The 23,371-nt window shown below is 45.8% G+C and overlaps 1 protein-coding gene across 1 annotated transcript in view; it reads left to right on the forward strand.

The window, feature by feature from the left end:
- The first annotated feature begins 216 nt into the window (after positions 1-216).
- LOC147618419 (uncharacterized) overlaps positions 217-23,371 on the forward strand; it is a 41,294-nt gene continuing 18,139 nt past the window's right edge. Inside the window, exons 1-2 of the mRNA XM_086774856.1 lie at positions 217-858; positions 2,787-2,840. Of these exons, the coding sequence (XP_086630982.1) occupies positions 301-858; positions 2,787-2,840 (612 nt within the window). The 5' untranslated portion in view covers positions 217-300. The remainder of the gene's footprint in view (positions 859-2,786; positions 2,841-23,371) is intronic.

Below are 23,371 nucleotides of genomic sequence, written 5' to 3' on the forward strand. Positions count from 1 at the left end.
CGAAATTGTGAGAGTCATTCTCTCATTTCTCATTTATGGGCGTGACCATGGTTGCCTACTCAACACCCATCCCATGCATGCTTCACAAAAAACATTTTTCTTAAGAATTTATGAATTTATGAAAATAAAATATAACTAAAATACTTGAAATTTTAAAATTGAGAAAATAGAATTTAGAGGTAAAAACAAAAATGTCGGGTATGTGCTAGATTCTCATTAGCCACCGCCTAACGCAGGGCTGCGCTCACTTCTCACACGAGAACAGAAAGACATTTCAGGAAGGGCATAAAGGATCAGTGCATGCCATCCACCCACCCAGCCATGGCCGCTTCTTTGGCTGCCTCAGACCCTTCTCTGCTGCACGCGCTTAATAGCGGCGGCAGCGTGGCCAGGCTGCGCTCACTGCCGTCCGGCGGCCATTTCTTAAAGTTCCAGCCGCTGCCGGACGCTCGGCTGCGCCATCGCCACAGCAGCGTCCAGATCGCGGCTTCCGCCAGTGCCAAAAATAATAGCCTGGATGATTTGGCTGCCCGCCTCATGGACGCCGCCCGCTCTCTCAGCCACAGAACAGGCCAAGTGGTAGAGTCCACCTGGCTTCAAGCGGTGAAGTTCGTTGAGTCCCAGAATCTTCAAGGCAAGATGAACCAGAGCTTCTCTGCCGCTAACCAGAAGCTTGAAGAGCTCAGCTACGATGCCCGCAAAGGAGCAGAGAAGTTAGATCGCCGTTTTAGAGTTTCTGAGCGCGCTCAGGAAATGGCGGATTTTGCCAGCCAGCAAGTCAAGAATGCTGATCAGCAGTTTGGTTTGGTTCAGAAATTCAGAAACGCTTCCTCAGACTTCCGGAGGAACTGGCCTACGGTACATGCTGCCCTCTCCCTCTTAATTGTTTTTCTTTTGAAAGACCATAGTTTCAACCACCTCTCTGCCAATGTTTTTGGCCTTTTAACATGGCATTTTGTCCCCATTTTGGTTTCAATCGTCTTCCTGCCGAGTTTTTGTGCCATCACTCTCAGAAACTCTGGTCCATTTCATTAAAGTCACATTGGACCTGCACTTGGCGATATGCAGGAGGCTACACATAGTTTGGCTTCGTCATATGCGGGGTACCATGGTTTGGTTTCGGCCACATATCGTTTGGTCTGGGCCATGTGCAGCCACACTTAGTTTAGTTTCTGTTTTGGCCACATGGAGGCCACACATAGTTTGGTTTGTGGTTTGGCCACATGCAGGCAATACCTAGCACATTGTTTGGTTACTGTCCACATGCAGGGCCCAGGCTACACATAGTTTGGTTTTGCCTATATATAGTGAAGAGGACCTTAGCCCATTTAGCCTGCTTTTTGATGCATGTTATGTTACTGCTTGTATTTTGAAATGTTCTACTGATGCACTTGTGGTTCTTTCTAAATGTTCCACTGATGCATGTTTCTTCATATCCTACTATGCGCTTGTGTTTTCTTCATAAATGTCGTGTTTCTTTATATAATTCAGCATGGGTTTTATACTCTTATCATGGTTGCACATGTGCTTCACCATACCGTTCAGCATTGTCTCATGGCTGCACCTGTAATAGGCTTGACCTGCAAGATCTTAACAATTCAATGAAATTAAACATTAATGTTGCAGTATGATATCCAAAGACAATTTTTTTTTTGCATGCTTATGTGTGCTTGTGCTTGACGATACTGGGGATCGAATAAATGGTTGGTCTTCCTCGTCAAGGTATTCTTCTATTCCAATTTTTTGGATAAAACGGCTTGTGTAGATTTCAAATTTTATGTAGTTAAAACACACAAGGCAAAGAATTTAGTTTGGAGTTGACCTTTTCTGGAACCTCCTCGCGAGAGGTATTCTGCCAGCGGGTGTGCGCACTGCAGTTGGTGTCCCCATGGACTTTCTGCTCCAAACCAATAAGGTCCGAGCTTGAAGAGAGGCAGTGATTTGAACTAAATAGCAGGATCTCAATGTGGGAAAAAAAGGAAAAAAAATGGAATAGAAAGGGGTCTGGGAGGCCCTTTTATAGGATTTTTCCCGTGTGCCACTCAAACCTGCACTTTTTGGCTGTAAGCTGATTCTGCTCCAAACTGCTCCTTTACTGGTCATTTACTGCTTTGACATTTCCAGCTTGTTCATTCTCATGGGCCAATGCTCCCTGGCTCATTATCCCATCACAAGTGTGCATCTTACTTGCTTGTGTGAAAGCCCTAATCTCATGATCACTGGTGATGTCTTTTCATCAAATAGGGTACACAATGGTCTCTCTGTTACGTCAACTACAGTGTCTATGTTATCAGTAATTATGACACATGTATCTGGGGCCTGATGCATGTGACATACATTATGCGTGTCCCCTCCCCTTGGGCAAAAAAAAACCGAGAAATTGAAAAAAAAACTTCCTCTCAACGCAGACTACTACCCTCCAAGGATATCCATAGCAAAAGAAAACTCTCATGCAAGGTCAATAAAGCTAAGGACAGAGGATGGGGAGCTCCCTCCCCCTCCCTGGCTTGCTGCTCTTGGAGGGATGTGTGTCCTGTTAGGTACCAAGTCTGGAAAAGTGTCTCAATGTATGTATTATGAGTTTGGCTCTTTTGGTAGTTACTTGTGATTTTATAAAGGAGCATCTATTACTAAGTTTATTGGAAGGTTTTTAAAATTAAAATTGGCGTTGATCTTGTTGACTGCAAATAATGAACATGAGTTAGATCTTTGGTATCTTGTATCACTTAAATTGACAAGGAATTACAATGCATGGCATCTGATTTTCTTTGATATCTATGTTACAGTATAGGCGGCAGCTGAATCAATTTCTTCAAACACCAGTTGGTCAGACCTTAACAGTTAAGTATTGTTTGTTTTCTATATTTTGCTTTTGTTGCATTTAGATTTTTATTTGAGAAAGAAAGAAAGTTCTTTTTACATTTAGACCAAAAGGGACTATGAGACCAAAATTAATATATGTGATCTATGGGTAAGAGTATGCCAACAAAACATGAAAGGGACAAAAAAACTAGCTACCCAAAGAAAAGGACCCACGTACAAGGTGAGTTTTGCATGTACAACGTGATCAATCCAACAAGCCACATGATGTCTTCATCCAATGCTAGCACCATCTTGCTTTGTGTGTGTGTGTGTGTGAGAGAGAGAGAGAGAGAGAGAGAGAGAGAGATTTCCAATTGTCTATGAGACCAAATGGTAGTACAATATTTCCATGAAAATACTGATCCATGGGATTGAAAAAGAAACTACCTACCTATATTAAGAACAGGTAGCCCCATGTGGCTATTCCATGATGCTAGTATGTACAAGGGGTGAGAGGAAAGCATGATTCATCCAATTATAGTACCGTCGTCCTCCATGACAGAGCGAAGGGCTATAATGATGTCCCTCTCTTGCGATAAAACGTTCTCATGTCGTGCAGAGTCTTGGATTTGAAGGTGACAGAGTGGTAGTTTGGGATGCTTGGAGGTGGGGGTGTTTGGCTCTTAGAACGTATTGTGCGCTCTCTCTAGTGACATGCTAACTATGCAGAAGTGTAATTAATGATGATTATCTCTAGGCTAGAGAGATTAATGCTAATCACATACGCAATTATGACATAAAAGTAGAAAAGAGTCTCTTTACCTAACCTTCTCCTAGTGTATATTACCAAAACATGATGTATATACAACAATTGTTCGGATATGAAGTAGATCCGGACACTTGAATTGTGACACCTACGAGTATGCAGGGCACAACCGGGCATCATATAGCAGCAGGTAGGCAGGTTCAAGCATAAAGTCATAATTCAGTGAGTTAGTCAAGTTCATTCATCATATTATCATTCTCCTAAGTCAATAGAAGTCACTTACGGCCAGACGTCACCCTATGGGGCTGACCATGTCACGTGCATCGTGCACTTGGATGCCACGTAGACATATCTGAACAAGAAGGTGCAGGACCTGGGGTGGAAAACTGGTCCAAAACTGGTCCCATGTGACCCCAGTCCGGGACGAGATGGTTCCACTCCATTCGTCCGAGGTCAGGTGTGCATTGTCCTGCACATGCATCCAAGGTCAGGTGTGCATTGTCCTGCAGATGAAGTAGTGCCGGTCCGAGCTGTGAGTCTCCCTTTGGAATGATGTCAATTGCTCTGTATGTTTGGTTTGTGACTAGATGTCAGACGATTGCGTAGATGTAGGTGTGCATTAGGTATGGGCACGGGGAAGGCTATGGGCCACCCCAAGGGGGCCAGGAAGGCCCCAGGCCCTGCCCACCAGCCCTAGTATGGGCTGGGCAGGCTGTCGGCCAGCCTAAGGGGCCTATCCAGGCAGCCGATAGGGCCTTGGGCCAGCCCAGCCTGTCGGTCAGGCCAAGGGGCTGCCCAGCAGCTAGTCGGCTAGTGCCGAGGGGCTGCCCAGCAGCCTGTGCAGGCCTGGACAGCAGCCCACAAGGGCCAGGCCAGTACAGAATTTACAGTGTGAAAACATTGGCATTTATTAGCATTAAATGCTAATTTCACTAGTCACGGGTCTTTTTCAGCAAACCGACCCCTGATAAACCAGCCTAAGCGGCCTGACCAGGCAGCCGACAGGGCCTTTGGGCCAGCCCAGCCTGGCGGCCAGGCCAAGGGGCTGCCCAGCAGCCAGTCAGCTAGTGCCCAGGGGCTGCCCAGCAGCCTGCACAGGCCTGGACAGCAGCCCACAAGGGCCAGGCCAGTACAGAATTTACAGTGTGAAAACATTGGCATTTATTAGCATTAAATGCTAATTTCACTAGTCATGGGTCTTTTTCAGCAAACCGATCTGTGATAAACCAGCCGACCAGGTCTAGTTAAGGGTATATAAACCCAAGGCATATTTCAGTCCAATCCATCTCATAATTCACAAGGTGCTGAAGCTAACTCGAGGGCCAGGTCAGCCAAGGTAGAAGCTAACGCAAGGGTGAAGGATTGAAGGTCAAGGTCATAGATCTATCTCAGCCAAGAAGGTTCAGGTTCAGTGTTTTATTTCAGATTTTGCATCATTCTAATACAAGCAAATACACCATTCGTGGTGGGGGCCCTGTAGAGGGTATTTGGGACCCAATATTGTGTCCTCTTTTCCCTCTCTCTCTCTCTCTCTCTCTCTCTCTCTCTCTCTCTCTCTATTTTCTGCACATCTATTTTCAGTTTTGTACGTTATTCTCATTGTGAAACATGTGTTGATTTCTGAGCATTGAAGTTACCGATCTTCCCCGAAGCTTCCGCATGTTACAGTGGTATCAGAGCCTACTTCAATTGTAAAGATTCAGTAAGAAACCACAAATTTTTTCTCGCTTGTGTGGTTGGTTTTTAGACTCCGGAAGTCTCCCACACGCATAGTGGATGGTCAGATTGCGCTCCAGAAAGGTGGTGCATTTTCCTGCTATGGCGAGCTACGACGGCGAGAGACCAAGAACCTTGGGACCGAAGTGCACCAGGCAGTCCAGCTAGGGCATCAGGCTTGAGTGTACAAGAGATGTTCCAACGAATGGTGCGAGCAATCGTAGACTAGAGTACCAAGTTGGAAGAGCATAAGGCGTGGATACTAGCTCTGGAAGAGCGCACCTGTTTTCCAGCTCCGCGTTTTCCGTCTTCTTCTTCTCCCTCCGTTTCCCAGATTCCAGATCCTCTACACAAGGACCCTTTCGAAGGGTCAAGACTGCATCCGAGTTGGATGCTCGAGTTGCAGATGCGTGCATTGGAGATTCGACAACGTGAAGATGTAACTTGGTTGAACACAATGCTAATCAATACACTTAAATACACTAAGATTTGAAGGACACTTGCTCAAATACAAGAAGTAAAGTGTTGAATTGACAAGAGGCACACAATGAGCCGGAACGGCCGACCCCTCCCTTGAGTAAATTGTATTACTATTGGAGAAATTCAATACATAGCTTCACGGGCATCCATTGCCAAATCCTCCATGCCAATGCATATGAAATTCAGCATTTAGAAAACAATGGTATGTCGATGTAGATCACCAAGGAGCTGCCTTGATGCCCGGCCCGACTTCAGTGCCCATATTCTCTACCATTGTCTCTATGTTCTACCAAGCAAGGTAGCAACATCCTCAAGAGCACATAGGACAAGAGAAATACTACACAGGGCGGCTAAACAAGGAGTCCTGCCCTTCTACTGAGTAAGTAATGACAACACATTGTCCAATTAGCTTACCAGTCTTCATAGAAGTTGTTGCAAGCGGAAGCCTTCGCGTTGGAAGCTTTAGAAGTGTTGATATCTTCGATTTGCCGCAATCCTTCGCGACAAAAGTCTTCAAGAGGATGAAGGGAACCTTGGGAAAGCTTCCCCTATGGTTCAACTTGAGAAAGGAAGGCTGAAATTAGGGTTTTCAGCAAAAAGACCAGAAATTACAGTAAAAATGAGAGTTGTTTTGCTGAATTTCAGTCATTGGGAGTGAGTAGGAGAGTGATTAGCACTTGGAAACACTCTTGGAAGCTTGGAAAATACCCTAGCAAGTTGGGTATGGCTATGGAGAGCTTGGAAATGGAGAGAAATGGTGGAAAAACAGAGTTTTCAGCCTCCAAAAATCCTCATGAAGAGAAAACACGAATTTCTCTTAATAAGTAAGTGAATTGGGGTCCAATCAGGTGAAGGGACATGGGGAGATGCCCATTTATGAGTAAAAGGGGAGGATCAGGTCCTGGACATTGAGTCTTGTCCGCCTCGGGACTTCAGTGAGTGTGAACTTGGAAGCGGTCATAATTTATAAGTGACTTTTGGGCGCCCAAACTTTAATGAAATGGGAACGCACTTACTTATAAATATTGGCTAAGTCCTAAGGGCTATTTGAGCCTAGATTGGGTAATACTTACCACCTGTTCACATGCCACACAACCATGTCAGCAGACAGTTTCACACGCACGGTTCACGGGCGGGCGTCCCCTAGCCCGGAACTACACATAGGTCATGCAGGCATGAAAACAGCATGCAATTTCATTTGCAGTCAAGCACATAAAGATGCTATGCAATGCAGCATTGGCATGAGCAATTTCCGTTCATGAAACCATATAAGACCAGGCGTTTCCAGGCAAGTATACGCAATACCAGACCCAGTGGAAAGCCAATCCTCCAGGCGTTTCCGGGCATGTACACAAAGGCACAAGTCCCAGCGGAAAGCCAAGTCCTCCAGATATTCCGGGCATGATAACATCAAGTCCCAGCGGAATATCATATCCAACTATACAGCATGACACGTGTCAATCACCTGCATAGGCATATTCCATAAGCCATGGACACCAATCCAGTATGTACATAGTGTGAAAGCAAGAGTGAACCATTTGGGTGGCCAAATGGTGACAGAAGATGACGCCATGCAATGTGTGGAACATGAGTGATAGCTTGCGGCCTTGGACGCAAGACTGACAGGCTTCCTCAAATCATTTTCTCTCGAGAAAACGAATTTTAGTAAGTATAATGGTAAACTCGACCCCACAACACTTTATTCATGGTTGCATCAATTTGAAGCTTACTTTGCCGCAGTTCGAAAAAGTGATACTGACAGGGTGATCTTAGCTAGTTGGTACTTGGAAGGTGAGACCATTCCTTGGTGGACCCAGTGGGCTCATGCCCACACCAGATTAGGTATGGCAACTTATGTTTGGAACGAGTTTGTCCTCGACCTTAAGCAACGGTTTCTACCGTCCCATTACCTTGAGCGACTCGAAGACGAGTTTAGGGAAGCGTGTCAGAACGCGCAACCAGTCCTTTAGCTTGCCAATAAAATTTCGAACTTATCTTTGCAGTTGGGCTTATTTGATACGGACAAGAAAGGGCAATTCTTGTATGGTCTTGATGTATATCCAGTGGGAGGTGCGTATGTTTAGGCCAGCCACCTTCGAAGACGTACTCTTGCTTGCGCAGAGTGCTGAAATGAAGCACAATGGCGGAAAGCCCAAAACTTCCTAGTCGGCTACTTCCAAGGCTACCACCTCGGGGGGAAAATGCCAGAATCAGACGGGGTCTTCCCCAGGACAGAGCACAGGAGCCTCTGGCTCCAATAACTCGATCAATGCGCCCAGGCTTACTCCAGACCAGAAAGCAGAGGCAGGCAAGACCGGTGGCAAGTTGAGTGTTGAGGAGATTGCTCAATATAAGAAGGAGGGTAGGTGTTTCTTTTGTCATATAAAAGAACACACTTCTCGGGAGTGTCTTAAGAAGACTACCGCTCCAAAGACCGTTGCCTCAGCCTCCACGGCTTCTGTGGTAAGCCCAGCTTCCACACAGACCCCAGTGGCTGTCCCTAGTTCTTCGGATCCCAATGCTTCGGTTGGAGCAATTATTAGTCGGGAGCTCGAAGATAAGCAGAAGGGTGCCCATGACCAAGAGTATGAGCGCAACGAATTGCTCAAGACCTTTGGCTACATAGGTGGCCAGAGATGTCAGAATACGCAGCGGAGATGATGACCAGATTTGGGAACACGAGCAAAAAAAACGCATGCAGAAAAACAGCACAAGAGAAAGAGAGATGTAGGCGTGTAACTCTGCTCTGATATACACAAGAAGATCCCGAATATGATACAATGAGTGGAGTGGGGGTGGGGGCCTATTTATATGCCCCCACATGTGCAGTCGGCCTGCTGTAGGCAGCCGACTGGACACAAGAAGCCTCACGACTGGATAAAACACAGTCGGCGAGCATCAAGATAAGTCGGCCAGCAGTAGGAGAGTCCCACGACTCATGAGGTGCAGTCGGCTATCTCACAGATGCAGTCGGCCAGGCTCAGTGTCCACCTGCCACTATAGGGGTGCCTCCCAAGCCACAGAAAAATGGGAAAAGTAGGGGAAAAAAATACGGGGAGTGAGGAAAAATGATAAAACACCTGATAAGGGCGGGCACACCCACAACAAAGGCCGTGGTGTATAAAACTGGACAGGAGGTGACTTCTAACACCCCCTCTCAGCTCCTGGCTGTGAAACCAACCACTGGGAGCTAGGGTGCCGCCTGAGCAAATCCTGAGATAGCGACTTCGTGAAGAGGTCCAGTCCTCCATTGAACAGAACTCCAGCAAGATGTCATCAGCAACGATCTGTTCACGAACAAAGTGCCTCTGGATGACCATGGGTTCCTCCAGTGGAAGCCCAAACCTGCTATGCAACCTCTGCATCCTCACCACCTCACAAACAGCATCACAAACAGCCCGGCACTCTGCCTCTGTTCTCGACAAGGCAAAAGATGGCTGTCTCCAACTGCTCCGTAAAACTGCTCCTGGGCCTGAAGTAGATCCCCTTGTGTCCGGATCTCCTCCCCAAACCGAGTCACTCCAACCGTGGAGTCGGACTCCATCCAACAATCCCCCTCCTGTGTACAAGAGTCTCTGATCCTTCGCATGCCGCAGAAACCACAGGAAACGCAATCCTGCCTCCCAAAGAGATATCTGCAACCATGAGCTCAACTGTCTCATCAGGAAGCTCCCGTCCAATCTGGTGTCCATCAACCAGATCAATGAACCATACAGCTTCTGAGTCACAGAGACATCACACTGCTTACAAGGATCAACACCTGTTACGGTGCACAAACAAGTCCTGAAACCTGATGAAACCTGTCAACCTCCCCCTCTGAATCCGGAACCACAAAGCCTGGAGAAACCACCTCCTTCTGCAAGTAAGCACCTGCCACCTGCCACTACTGGAGGTTCTTTGTTCCAAATACTACAAGACATCAGGGCATAAGTGACATGTTCAGCTTCCTCTGACTGACGAACACAAGAACTACCAACATCAATACTGGAAAGTTCCTGCCAAACAACTGCTGCCATCTATTGGCAAGCTATCCACCATCTGGTCCCGGAAAGCCCGCACCTGCAGCGTATCCACACTTAAGTGGCCATAACCAGACTGCCACTCATCACAAACCTGAGGACCTGGGAGAGAGAGTGCTGAAAGCCTGTAAACTCCATTCTCCACTCCGCCTTCCCAAACCACTTGGCCTGTTGCTTTGTCCCGGAGAGCAACAAAGTGCTCATCAAACTCCACCCGTACGCCAGTCTTGCAAACGTGATGCACTGACAACAGATGAAAACCAAGTGCTGGAACATACAACACCTGGGAGGAATGCTTCCCCCCTCTGCCATCGGGAACTATCTCCATCCTGCCTTCACTGTGAACTGGGATAGTGGACGTATCCCCAGTAAGAATATGACCAGAAAGCCTGCAGAGATCCTGAAAACCGGAACGGGAAGGAGTCATGTGCCGCCTGGAAGCACCACTATCGAGAATCCACTCCCGAGTATCCGTTGCGGAGAGTCCTCCAATCTCCTCCCTGCCTGAAGAAAATGAAGCATCGGTGTCCATCACCTCCAGGTGCACAAAAGCCGGAGTCTTCATGATTGCTACTGAGGAATCTTCACCCTTCTCGGTCTTCCGCTTGGGACACTGCCTCCAATGGTGGCCTTTCTCGCCACAATCATTACAGGTCCTCTCTGCCTTCAGTTTCTCGCGGTCAGCGTCGGACTTCTTTCAAAAGACTTCTCCGACGAAGCCTTCCCTTTGCCTGAGTTACGGCCTTTCGACCGTTGGCCAGTTAAGGCCTCCGAACCTCCACCCTGAGGAGGGTTCGTGAATCGTTCCTCTTGGTCTAGGACCATGGGCACAAGCTCCTCCCACGTGATGGTGCTGAGCCTGCCACTCGTAATCAACGACGAGTAAAATGCTGAGTACGAAGAGGCAAGTGTGACAGCAACGTTATGGCCATGTCCTCTGATGATATCTCCTTCCCAGCCTGAAGAACCTCTTGCTGAAGAGCCTGCAGCTTGTTAATATGCTCCCGCATCGTCGACGATTTTGCAGGGTTCATAACCCGCATCTGTACTTCCAAGGAAATCCTCTTCATGGGCGATACCCTGTTGTAAAGTGAGGCCAAATGCTGCCATATACTTCTGGCCAGTGTCATGTGCTTTACATGATTGATTACCTGCGGTGTGTAGTTGAGAAAGATAAATGAACGGACCCTGGCGTTGACACGATCCCACATCTGTGTCTGAGCCTCCCGGTCCTTACGGGTTGACGGTAACTCCCCTTCCTCAACTTCCGGCCGTGGAACTCCAACAATGACGAAATGAGCGAGGTCGTAAGACTCCAGAACAGATTCCATCATCACCTTCCATATGCCGTAGTTGCTCCCGTCCAACTGACGGTCCACCGGGAACGTGGGGAGTGTCGGGATCTTCACATGTCTCTCGGCCATCTCAAACAGATCTGCCATTGCGGGGATGTCCTCTGAAAAGGGTGGGTGGGTGGGAACAGAGAAGAACTAAAACCTGCAAGTGGCTGTCCAGCAAATCAGCCCGCCGTCCTCTTGCTTCTCCTCTTCCCGAACAGTCCAAAACAGTCCACCAATCAGCCACAAAACAGTCCCCCTCTTGCTCACACAAATCCCAAGACCTATCTAGAGCCTAATGCTCTGATACCATGTCAGAATACGCAGCGGAGATGATGACCAGATCTGGGAACACAAGAGCAAAAAAAACGCATGCAGAAAAACAGCACAAGAGAGAGAGAGATGTAGGCGTGTAACTCTGCTCTGATATACACAAGAAGATCCCGAATATGATACAATGAGTGGAGTGGGGGTGGGGGCCTATTTATATGCCCCCACATGTGCAGTCGGCCTGCTATAGGCAGCCGACTGGACACAAGAAGCCTCACGACTGGATAAAACACAGTCGGCCAGCATCAAGATAAGTCGGCCAGCAGCAGGAGAGTCCCACGACTCATGAGGTGCAGTCGGCTATCTCACAGATGCAGTCGGCCAGGCTCAGTGTCCACCTGCCACTACAGGGGTGCCTCCCAAGCCACAGACAAATGGGAAAAATAGGGGAAAAAAAATACGGGGAGTGAGGAAAAATGATAATAAAACACCTGATAAGGGCGGGTGCACCCACAACAAAGGCCCTGGTGTATAAAATTGGACAGGAGATGACTTCTAACAAGAGAGTCGTCGTCTTGTTTGACAGTGGCAGTACGGAGGACGTGGTCATGGAACAGGCCGCTCGACGTGCCCGTTTCATCCCGACTTCGGTGGAGAAGCAAGTTGAGGGTTTTAGCACAAGCATGACAACGAGCGTCAAGTATGAAGCTCTAGGTGCTAAGTTAGTTATTCAGGGCATTGAGTTTGTGCGTGATTTTATGGTCGCCCCTCTTGTAGGAGCAGACATAATTTTGGGCATTCAGTGGTTTCACAAGTTCCTTCTTGATGTCAAGTGGGACAAGCACACTTTCCAGATTAGCCGGAATGTGTCCAACGCCCCAATGACCAGTTAAGTGTGAGCCAGGAATCCCAAACTTTTCGCTCATAAGCCACTTGTAGGCTAAATGAGCCATCAGGAAAGGCACACATTGTGTGATGATTTACATCCAGACTGCCCAGACGGTGGCCAGGGATTTCGAGAAGTATTTGGCTCTCCATGAAAAGTTTCAGAAAATTTTTCTTCAGGACAATTTCTCTCCCCAACTCCCCCCGTCCAGATAGGAGGACCACAAGATCGACCTTCTCCCAGGCTCGGAACCCCCGAGCAAGTTTCCATATCACCTTTCCAAGGCAATGGAATCGCAGTTGTACCGCCAACTCCAAGAATTGTTGCAATCTGGCTTCATCTGTCCAAGTGTGTCGCCATTTGCAGCACTGATCCTCTTTGTCAAGAAGAAAGATGGGTCTTCTCGTTTGTGTGTCGATTATCGTGCACTCAATAAGCTGACTATCAAAAAAAGATTCTCGATGCCTTGAATAGATTTATTCTCGAGAGGTTGAACGGGGCTAAGGTGTTCACGATACTTGATTTGAAGAGTGGGTACCACCAGGTGAGGATTGTTGAGGGGAACATCCCCAAGACAGTCCTTCGTATGAAACGGGCCCACTATGAATTTGTGGTCATGTCTTTTGGCTTGACGAACGCCCCAGCCACATTCAACCGCATGATGATGCGGGTGTCCCGGGAATTGATTGGAAAGTGTGTTTCCATATTTTTGGACGACATACTAGTATTTTTAGCTACGGTTGAGCAGCATGACATTGATGTGGAGAAAGTCCAAGTTGTTGGAAAGCAATGGGACAGCCAGTCAAAAATCTACAACCAGTTGGCCTTTGATGTGCTGAAGTGTTATGTCCACGATAAGCAAGGTAAGTGGGAATCTTATTTGCCTTTAGTTCAAGCTGTTTTGAATGATTCATTTTCTTCAGCTATTGGCAGGACTCCATATGAAGCAGCGTTTGGAAGACCATTCCAGTCGCTATTGACCAGAACCTCGTCTTCAGTACCTGAAGCGAACAGTTTGATGGAGTCCTGCCAGGAGATTTTGGAGTCAGTAAAAGACAGGTTGGCTAAAGAGCAAGAGGTCTGCACTCGACAGGCCAACAAAGACCGAAGGGATATGAAGTTTTCGGAAGGTGATTGGGTTTATCTTCGGATTATGAAGCAAAGGTTGAAACAGGTGGGCAAGCGATGCCCAAAGTTGTCATTCAGGAGCTTCGGACCTTTTCCCATCCAGAGAGAGATTAACGAGGTTTCAATGATGTTGAAGCTACCTCCGAGTTGGACTATGCACGATGTGTTCCATGTCAGCTGGTTAAAACCATATGTAGGTCCCAATGCCTTTAGAAGTGAAAGACGAAGCGGAACCAGATATCATTGATGAAGCTGAAGTGATGGTTCCAGAATAGGTCTTTTTGCACCGCTTCAAGCATGGCTCAGGCTGAAGACACAGACAGTTCCTCACAAAGTTTCAGGACCGAGGAACCCACAAAGTGGTATGGCTTGACAAAGAGTTCTTCGACGACTATCCGGCTTTATTGACGGACTATTTGGAGGCTATGCAGCTTCCGTCAAGTTAGGCAGAAGGGGATGTCACGTGCATCCCGTACTTGGATGCCACGTAGACATATCTGAACAAGAAGGTGCAGGACCTGGGGTGGAAAACTGGTCCCATGTGAGCCCAGTCCGGGACGAGTCAGCCATGGTTCCACTCCATTCGTCCGAGGTCAGGTGAGCATTGTCCTGCACATGCGTCCAAGGTCAGGTGTGCATTGTTCTGCACATGAAGCAGTGCTAGTCCGCGCTATGAGTCTCCCTTTGGAATGATGTCAGTTGCTCCGTATATTTGGTCTGTGACTAGATGTCAGACGACTGTGTAGATGTAGGTGTGCATTAGGTATGGGCACGGGGAAGGCTATGGGCCACCCCAAGGGGGCCAGGAAGGCCCCAGGCCTTGCCCACCAGCCCTAGTATGGGATGGGCAGGCAATTGACAGGGCCTTTGGGCTAGCCCAGCCTGGCGGCCAGGCCAAGGGGCTGCCCAGCAACCTGCGTAGGTCTGGACAGCAGCCCACATGGCGGCTATGCCAGTATAGAAGTTAGAGCGTGAAAACGTTGGCATTTATTAGCATTAAATGCTAATTTCACTAGGCGTGGGTCTTTTTCAGCAAACAGACCCTTGATAAACCAACCAAGGGCCAGGTCAGCCAAGGGAGAAGCTAACACAACGGTGAAGGATTGAAGGTCAAGGACAGAGATCTATCTCAGCCAAGAAGGTTCAGGTTCAGTCTTTTATTTCAGATTTTGCATCATTCTAATAAGAGCAAATACACCATTTGTGGTGGGGGCCCTACAGAGGTTATTCGGGACTTAATACTGTGTCCTCTTCTCCCTCTCTCTCTCTCTCTCTCTATTTTTTGCACATCTATTTTCAATTTTGTGAGTTATTCTCGTTGTGAAACATGTGCTGATTTCTGAGCATTGAAGTTACCGATCTTCCTCAAAGCTTCCGCATGTTACAGACAAAGAGCCATCATGATTATAGGCCTCAGGCTTGCAGGCTGATTAGTACATCATGTTGATTTCAAGTCCACAGCCAAGGAGATTTGGGAAAGGCTGGAAAAACATTTTGGCAATGAAATTACAAACGCAAAAGTATTTCTTAAGCTTAAACTTTATGATCTCAAGATGAATGATAATGAAGAATTAAGTGACCACCTTGCCAAGTTTTACTCATTAGTCCAACAGCTCACTAGTCTAAAGTGTGAGCCTATTAGGCAGAGTAGGGACTCGCCTTAGCATACCAGGGCCTTCGCAGACCCATGCGAATGTGTGTGCCTCGAGGGGCGCTAGTGGCTCTTGAAAGCACGTTGGGCATATATTTTGGCCAACCATCTATGCATAGTCACATAGAAACGTGTTTCTGGGCTGAGAAACTCCGAAACCCCGAAATGCTAGAAACGTGTTTCAGAAACGGGATTTTTTTTGTTTCTAAAAAAAATAAATTGTCTTTTTTAAAAATTTTGCCTAAGTGTTAAAAAAAAAAAATGTTGGGCTCCCTCCCTCCCTCTCTCTCTCTCTCTCTCTCTCTCTCTCTCTCTCTCCTGTAGTCCAAACATTCTCCCTCTCTCTCTCTCTCTCTCTCTCTCTCTCTCTCTCTCTCTCCCCCCCCCCCCTTGCACGCACGCGATCTGCAGTCACCTCTCCTCCTCCTCCTCCTCCTCCTCTCTTCACATAGAAACGTGTTTCTGGGCTGAGAAACTCCGAAACCCCGAAATGCTAGAAACGTGTTTCATAAACGGGGATTTTTTTTTTGGTTTCTAAAAAAAATAAATTGTCTTTTTTAAAAATTTTGCCTAAGTGTTAAAAAAAAAATGTTGGGCTCCCTCCCTCCCTCCCTCTCTCTCTCTCTCTCTCTCTCTCTCTCTCTCCTGTAGTCCAAACATTCTCTCTCTCTCTCTCTCTCTCTCTCTCTCTCTCTCTCTCTCTCTCTCCCCCCCTTGCACGCACGCGATCTGCAGTCACCTCTCCTCCTCCTCCTCTCTTCCCTAATTCCTCACAAATTTCCCAATATTCCCGATTCCCTAAATTCTCAATTACCCAATTTCTCATAAATCCCCAATTTCTCACAATTGTCCAATTTCTCACGAGTCACAATTCCACAACTCCCCAATTGCCCAATTGTGACCACAATTGCCTAAGCTTTTACCATATTTTAAGTGCCTAGCTAGCTCTAGGTAGTCCTATAAATACTTCTACAAACTACAAGTTCTAAACCATTTTATTGTATTTATATGGAAAAAACTACGAAACCTCCACGTTTCTTAGCTGAGAGACGAAACGTTTTGCCCCGAAACCTCAAAAACCCCGAAACGTTACCATATTTTAAGTGCCTAGCTAGCACTAGGTAGTCCTATAAATACTTCTACAAACTACAAGTTCTAAACCATTTTATTGTATGGAAAAAACTACGAAACCTCCACGTTTCTTAGCCGAGAGACGAAACGTTTTGCCCTGAAACCTCAAAAACCCCGAAACGTTTCTGGCGACTATGCATCTATGTCATATGTGGTGTGGTATCATGACACATCATGGGGGGTGTGGCAACTCTTGGTTTCCAAGAGGTGGATCATTGATATCCAACAAGTGATGTATTAATTTTCGCATCTTTCAAACTATATCTTCTATTTATTAAAAATACTTTATTTGTCAAAGAACTACTCTGAGCGTGGATTTGCGAGCTCCCCCCCTTACGCGTTTTCTTGCTGCTTGCGCCCCTCCCCCCCTCTCCCCCCCTCTTCGCTGTCCCCTCGCCACCTGCTTGCAGCCCCCCTTGCTCCTTGTTTTCGCTTGTGCATCCCCCCTCCATCCCTTGCATCGCCCCCCTCTCCCCCTCAGCGCTCCTCCCCCTTTTTTTACTTGCGCCACCCTCCCCCTTCCTCTTTCCGCTTGCCACCCGCCCCTGCTCGCTTCCCCTCTCTTGCTTTGTCCCCGTCCCTTATTCGCCCGGTTTTCCCGTGCGACCCCCCCCCCCCCTTTCTCTCTCTCTTCTGCCTTCTTCTGTCCCCCTCTCGTGTCTCTCCCTTCCCTCCTCCGTAGCGTCTTTTCCAGCTCCTTTGCCCCCTCCGTCTTCTTCCGACAGCTTTCTCAGTTCTTGGGGCATTCTCCTTTCGGTGAGTCTCGGCCTATTCTGGTCTTCACCCTCATGAGGATATGTAAGCCTGAAGATAAACGCTGATGTCAGCCCAGATGTAAGCGCTGAAGACAGGCTGATGTAAGGCTGATGTTAGCCAGATGTAACTGGTGTTTGTCGATCAAACTTGACCTTTTGACAAACCAAACATGCGTGAATCATAAAGTTTCAATGTCCTTTCTCAGAGTAGGCCAATAGAAGTTGTCACGATTGTGACTAACTCTCTTAATCTCTCCCTAATTACTCCTTAATCCCTCATTAATTGTAAAGACACTTGTGAAGGGTCTCACCCTTGCACATGGGTCACTTCAAAGGACATGCCTATTCATTAAAGACACACCCCTTAAGTCTTAAGGACATAACCATTGATTCAAGAGCCACACTCCTTCACAGGGATGTGCCTCTTCAGTTTTACCTTTTTGGTCTCTATTTAAGAAAGGCTCCCGTTTCAATGCAATCACTCAGTCTTTTCTTGCAGTATTTTTCTTATGTTCATTAACCAAGTCTTAATCATGTTAATAAAGCTATAAAAGCTTTACAGTGGTATCAAAGCAAACTTTTTCCGCCTTGTGACATGCCCAAACCCTAACCCTAACCCTAAAATCAGTCCTAACCCTAACCCTAAAATTAGTCAGCCCAAACCCTAAAATTGGGTGTAGCCAGTGTTGAATGGAAGAGCAGGAGAGAATGCCCCCATCAAATTCAGTCTCCAACTCCCAATTTTTGCTGATTAATTTCGGGCCAGTCATATGTAGAAAACTCTTGAACAGAGGCAAGACAATACGGAGGCTTACCTTTTAGCTGGCACCCTTTCATGGACAGGCACCCCTCCATTGAATCGGCGCATCCCTTCTTCGTGGATTTTTCTCCAGTCGGCTGCCTGTTGAGAAGCGCACGTCGACTTGTTGATTTTTTATTAAAAAAAAGCAAACACCCGTCGTACCCACTCCCAAGGTTATGACCCTAAGACACGTATACAAACAAAAAAAAAACATAAAAAAAAAACCCTCACGAATCAGTGCCAACTGCCCGTATTCGTGCAGTTTTCAGTCGCCCTGCACACGGTTCAGCGTACCACTTGCAGTCGCCTCTCTTCTCCACGGATTTTGCACTCCCTTCATCGTTTGCTTTGTGCTGTCCACTACCGTTGCTTGGACCAGCCGCTTGCAGTTGCAGATTTTTGTTGGATTGCCGGCCCCCATCTCCTTGGTGCTTCTCCTACAGCAACAACATTATGTATGGCAATCTTTTTCAGGTGTGATTTTTTCATTTTCTTGGGTATTAAAATCTCACATAATGTGGAGCATTAGAATATCAGAAACCCGTCACTTTATTCTTTTGCGTGCTTTCCACCCATCAGGGGCCAATGTTACTTTTTACGGGTTTAAGAGCACCTCCCGGATCACGTGGACACAACCCTTTCAGCTCTTCAAGCAAAACGGTGGGTCCGCAAGAGTGGTTGTTCCTCGGCACTTTTAATGGTCTATCGAGCCAATGATCCTCCTGAGGACATGGATACGAAGATGATGTACCTCAAGTAACCTTTCTTTGCTCCATACTTGGATCTTTTTCCTTAGGAGCTTCCTGCGGTTCTCCCACCTCGGTGACCAGTCGACCATGCTATTGATCTCCTTCTGGCAGTGCTCCACCTACTCGTGCTCCATATTGAGTTTCTTTTACGGAATCTCAAGAGATATAGCGACAACTTACTGAACTTTTGGAGAAAGAACATATTCGACCAAGCAAAAGTCCTTTTGGAGCTCCAATACTTTTAGTGAAAAAGAAGGATAAGTCCATGCGCCTTTGCATTGACTATCGTGCTCTTAATAAGTTGACTATCAAGAATAAGTACCCTCTTCCACGCATTGATGAATTTTTTGATCAATTGCTCCATGCAAAGGTCTTCTCCAAAATTGATCTTAAGTTTGGATATCATCAGATTCGCATTCGCGAAGGTGATGAATATAAGACAACTTTTCGCATGATGACTATAAGACAACTTTTCGCACAAAATATGGTCATTACGAGTACCTGGTCATGCCATTTGGGTTAACCAATGCCCCTGCAACATTTATGAGTCTGATGAATGATCTTTTTCGTCCTTTTCTGGACAAGTTTCTTATTATCTATCTTGACGACATCCTGGTGTTCAGTCGTAATATGGAAGAACACAAGGCACATCTTAAGATCGTCTTCCGACAATGCTCTTTACATTAATCCAGGCAAAAGTGAATTCTTCAAGACATCCTTGGAGTACCTTGGACATGTTGTTTCAGCATATGGTATTTTTGTGGATCCGAAGAAAATACAGGTTATTGTCAATTGACCAACTCCCATAAATATCCATGATGTTCGTTCTTTCTTGGGACTTGCCAACTTCTATCACACAGATTTTTTCGATTTTCAGAAATAGCTGCTCCTCTCATAGAACTTTAAAGTTCGCTTTTGCATTCCAGTGGACTGAAGTCGCAACACAAGCTTTTGAAAGATTAAAGATAGCTTTGACCACAACTCCTGTCATGGCTATTCTTGACCCTACTCTCCCTTTTGATGTTTATACGGATGCTTCCGATATTGCCACTGGTGCCGTTTTGATGCAACAAGGACGTGTTATTGCATTTGACAATCATAAGCACTCTGCGATTCAAGTAAGATACCTAGTATATGACAAGGAATTTTTGGCTATTGTTCATGCCTATCGTGCATGGAAACATTCTCTCCTTGGTGCGGATTCAGTGGTGAAAACAGATCATCATTCTTTGAAATATATATTCACGCAGCCAGTTATGAATGCTAGGCAAGAGCGTTGGGTCGAATTCTTAGCCAATTTCCATATGACAATTGAGTATGTTCTTGGTCTTACCAATGTGGTTGTGGATGTCCTCAATCGTATGCCGCCAGCTTCGGTCTTGGCTATTTCTACAGTTGAAATGGATATACCTCAAAGTTTCAAGGATCGTTATTCAAAGGATTGTGATTTTAGAAATGCATTTCGAATTCTCAATTCTCAGAATGCAACTCCTTCCGAATTGAAGATTTATGGAGCATATACATTAGTGGATGGTTTATTATATTATCAGGATCGTATTTGTGTACCTCATGATACTCATGTTCGAAGAGTCTTGGTGAAAGAATATTACGAGGTCACTTATGTTGCACACCCAGGCATCAACAAGACATATCGTCTTTTGACGGCTACATACTATTAGCCTCAAATGAAGCAAGATGTTATTAAGTTTGTCATAGCATGTCTTTCGTGCCAACGTATGAAAGATAGCAGACAAGTTCCAGCCGCTTCTAGTTTCCAATGAACGCTGGGAAAGTATTAGTTTGGATTTTATCACTTTATTGCTACGTTCTTCTAAAGGCAATACACAGATTCTTGTGGTGGTTGACAGATTTTCTAAGATGAAACATTTCATTCCGTGCAAGAAAGCAACCTAGGCTTCGGATATTGCAATACTGTTCATAAAGTATATCTTCAAACTTCATGGGTTGCCAAAATCTATAGTTTCTGATGGAGATCCAAAATTTACAGGACATTTTTGGACTTCGATATTCAAGTCTCTTGGTACAAATTTATATTTAACTCTGCTTATCATCCACAGACAGATGGACAAATGGAACGAGTTAATCAGATTCTGGAAGAAATGCTACATCATTATGTTCAGTCCGGATTAGCTTCATGGGAAGAATATTTACCTTTGGTGGAATTTGCTTATAATAATTCTTATCATTCAGCTATTGGAATGACACCTTTTCAAGTAGCTTATGGCCATACTCCCCTTGTTCCTGCCAACTTTGTTCTTCAACATAAAGTGTCTTTAGCAGACCAACTCATTCAAGAGATGCAAGATATTCTGTTACAGATTAAGGAGAAGATGGTCAACGTACAAGAGCAATATCAGCGCACAGCTAATAAGCATCGTCGTCACATTGAATTTCAAGAAGGAGACTTGGTATTATTATATATTGCCTCTCATCGATACAAGACAGTGAAATCAATCTTTCCAAAGCTTCGCCCAAGATATTATGGACCCTTTCGTATTATTAAGAAGAACTCATCTCCCAGTTATAAGTTGGAATTACCGTCTTCTTGGGGTAGAATTCATCCAACTTTCCATATTTCTTGGCTCAAGAAGTTTGTGGACGGTGATTTTCCAGTTTTAGATGTTTTGGATTATGTTCCAGAAATCGAAGATGAACACACACTATTAATTCCAGAGACAATTCTTGATGTCAGATAGAAAGAAACACGACATAAACTCACTACAGTATTTTTGGTTAAATGGAGAGATCTTGATGATTCTGAGTGTACTTGGCAAAGTGATGAAGACTTACAGAAATATCCAAAACTTATTCGGGAATTCTTTCAAAGACAACCATCTCTTCTAAGTCGGAGTCTTATTTTAAGTGGGAGGGAATGTCACGATCGTGACTAACTCTCTTAATCTCTTCCTAATTACTCCTTAATCTCTCATTAAGTGTAAAGACACCTGTGAAGGGTCACACCCTTGCACATGGGTCACTATCAAAGGACATGCCTATTCATTAAAGACACATGTCATGTGCATCACAGATGCCATGGACATTCTCAGGGCTAGATCCAGAAGAGGCAGCCAGATAAAGATCAGAACCAAACAGAGCCAGGGATTGGAGCACAAGTGGCCAGTTTGGATGTGGAGAAGAACCAGGGTACAGTCGGCTGAGTATAGGAGCTGTCGGCTGTACCAGAAAGCATGTCGGCTGACGTCAGCAATGCCAGGAAAGTGTGGCAGCAGCAGGCGCATCAAGGACAAAAAGCACATCCAGTCGGCTGGATTAAAGGGGCTTTAATGAACATGTAACTGGCCGACCAGCAGTCGGCCAGTTCATCATTTATTCCAAGGGGCTATAAATAGCCCCCCTTGCTCATAGAATTAATCATTCTCTCCCACTAGGGGATTGGATCATAGGAGGTCCCATAGGGGACAGATTTTAGGGTTAATAACCTTTTTATGAAGGCAGCCCATGGCTGTACAGATATGTACCTTTTTGTACCATAGTATATACTGAATTTCCAGCACTTCTCACTCTCTCTCTCTACTCTCTCTCTACCTGCGTTTTTGCATCAGATGGTGCGTTTTTGCATCAGAAGGTTTTCCAAGAGTGTTTAGGGCTGAAAGAAGACTACCCAGAGCTTCCGCGCATTACATTGGTATCAGAGCTTAGGTCATCCTAGGACAGTTCTTAGTTTATATTTGGTGCATGCTGAATTAGGGTTTCTGAAATTAGGGTTTGCGTTTTAGGGTTTACGAGCAAGATTAGGGTTTGCATTTTTGCGTTAAATCTGCATTTTTGCATCAACTTTTTGCTCATTTTCAGCATAGTATAGTGCTAGAAAGTCTAGTTTTCAGCCTAGCATGATCCTAGGGAGTTTAGAAAGCATGTAGAACTCTAAAGTTAGGGTTTTTGGGCTGATTACAACAGGAAAAACAGCAAAATAATATCATGAGTTTAGAGGCAATGGACGATGACTTTCTCACGTCTTTGCAGAGTCGTCGAAGACAGGAAGATGAACGATACAAAAGGGAAGAAGAACGCTATGCTCAGTATGAACAAATCATCGGTGGGGCCAGGTTTAGGCAACAACTCATAGAAAAGCTTCAAGAAGAGATGCGTCAAGACCCACTTCTATACGAGCAAAGATGGACACAACTCAAGGAGACATGGGCAAAATTCATGGCAGCATCAACAAAGGCCAAGAAGGAATCACCTAGGGTTGTAAAGCAGCCCATGACCGAGAGCGTTTACCCAACGAAAAGAGAGCTTCTAAGACAAGAGTTCTCGGGAGACGTGATCACAGAAAGAGGTGTTTCCGAGGAGGTGCCATTACCCGGGATGCACATGCCAGAACCAGAACCAAAGCCAAAGCTAGAGCCAGAAGCCAAACCAAAACCAGAACCAGAGCTCGCGCAAGTGGATCTTTCCAAATCCTATTTGGAGGAGGATGAGGTCAACCCAATAGTTCCCAAGGAGGTGGATCTCTCCAAATCCTATTTGGAGAAGGATGAGGTCATCTCGACAATTTCAAAAGATCTAAAGACCAAGCCAGAGAACTTGAAGACCAAGTTAGAGAACTTGGGGATTGAGCCGATGGATATGAAGTGCAATCTTCAATTGGACCAGAAGGAAAATGGAGCAAAGGTGTATGGATTACCCCAGTGCTCCAAGCTTAGCAAAAGGGGATGTCATGTGCACCCGTTCATGCCAATGCTCATAGACATGTATATTCTCATTAGCAAATATATGGGTAGATTTAGGGGCAGATTTAGAGCAGATTTTGCAGCCCTACAAGCTCCCGAAAGTGCCCAAGACATAGCCCAATGGTTGGGACACCTTTTGGGCATAGTTTGGACACAAAATATGA

This window comes from Cibotium barometz, chromosome 35 (genome assembly GCF_041138505.1).
Source record: "Cibotium barometz isolate CiBa-2024 chromosome 35, ASM4113850v1, whole genome shotgun sequence".
NCBI lineage: Eukaryota > Viridiplantae > Streptophyta > Polypodiopsida > Cyatheales > Cibotiaceae > Cibotium > Cibotium barometz.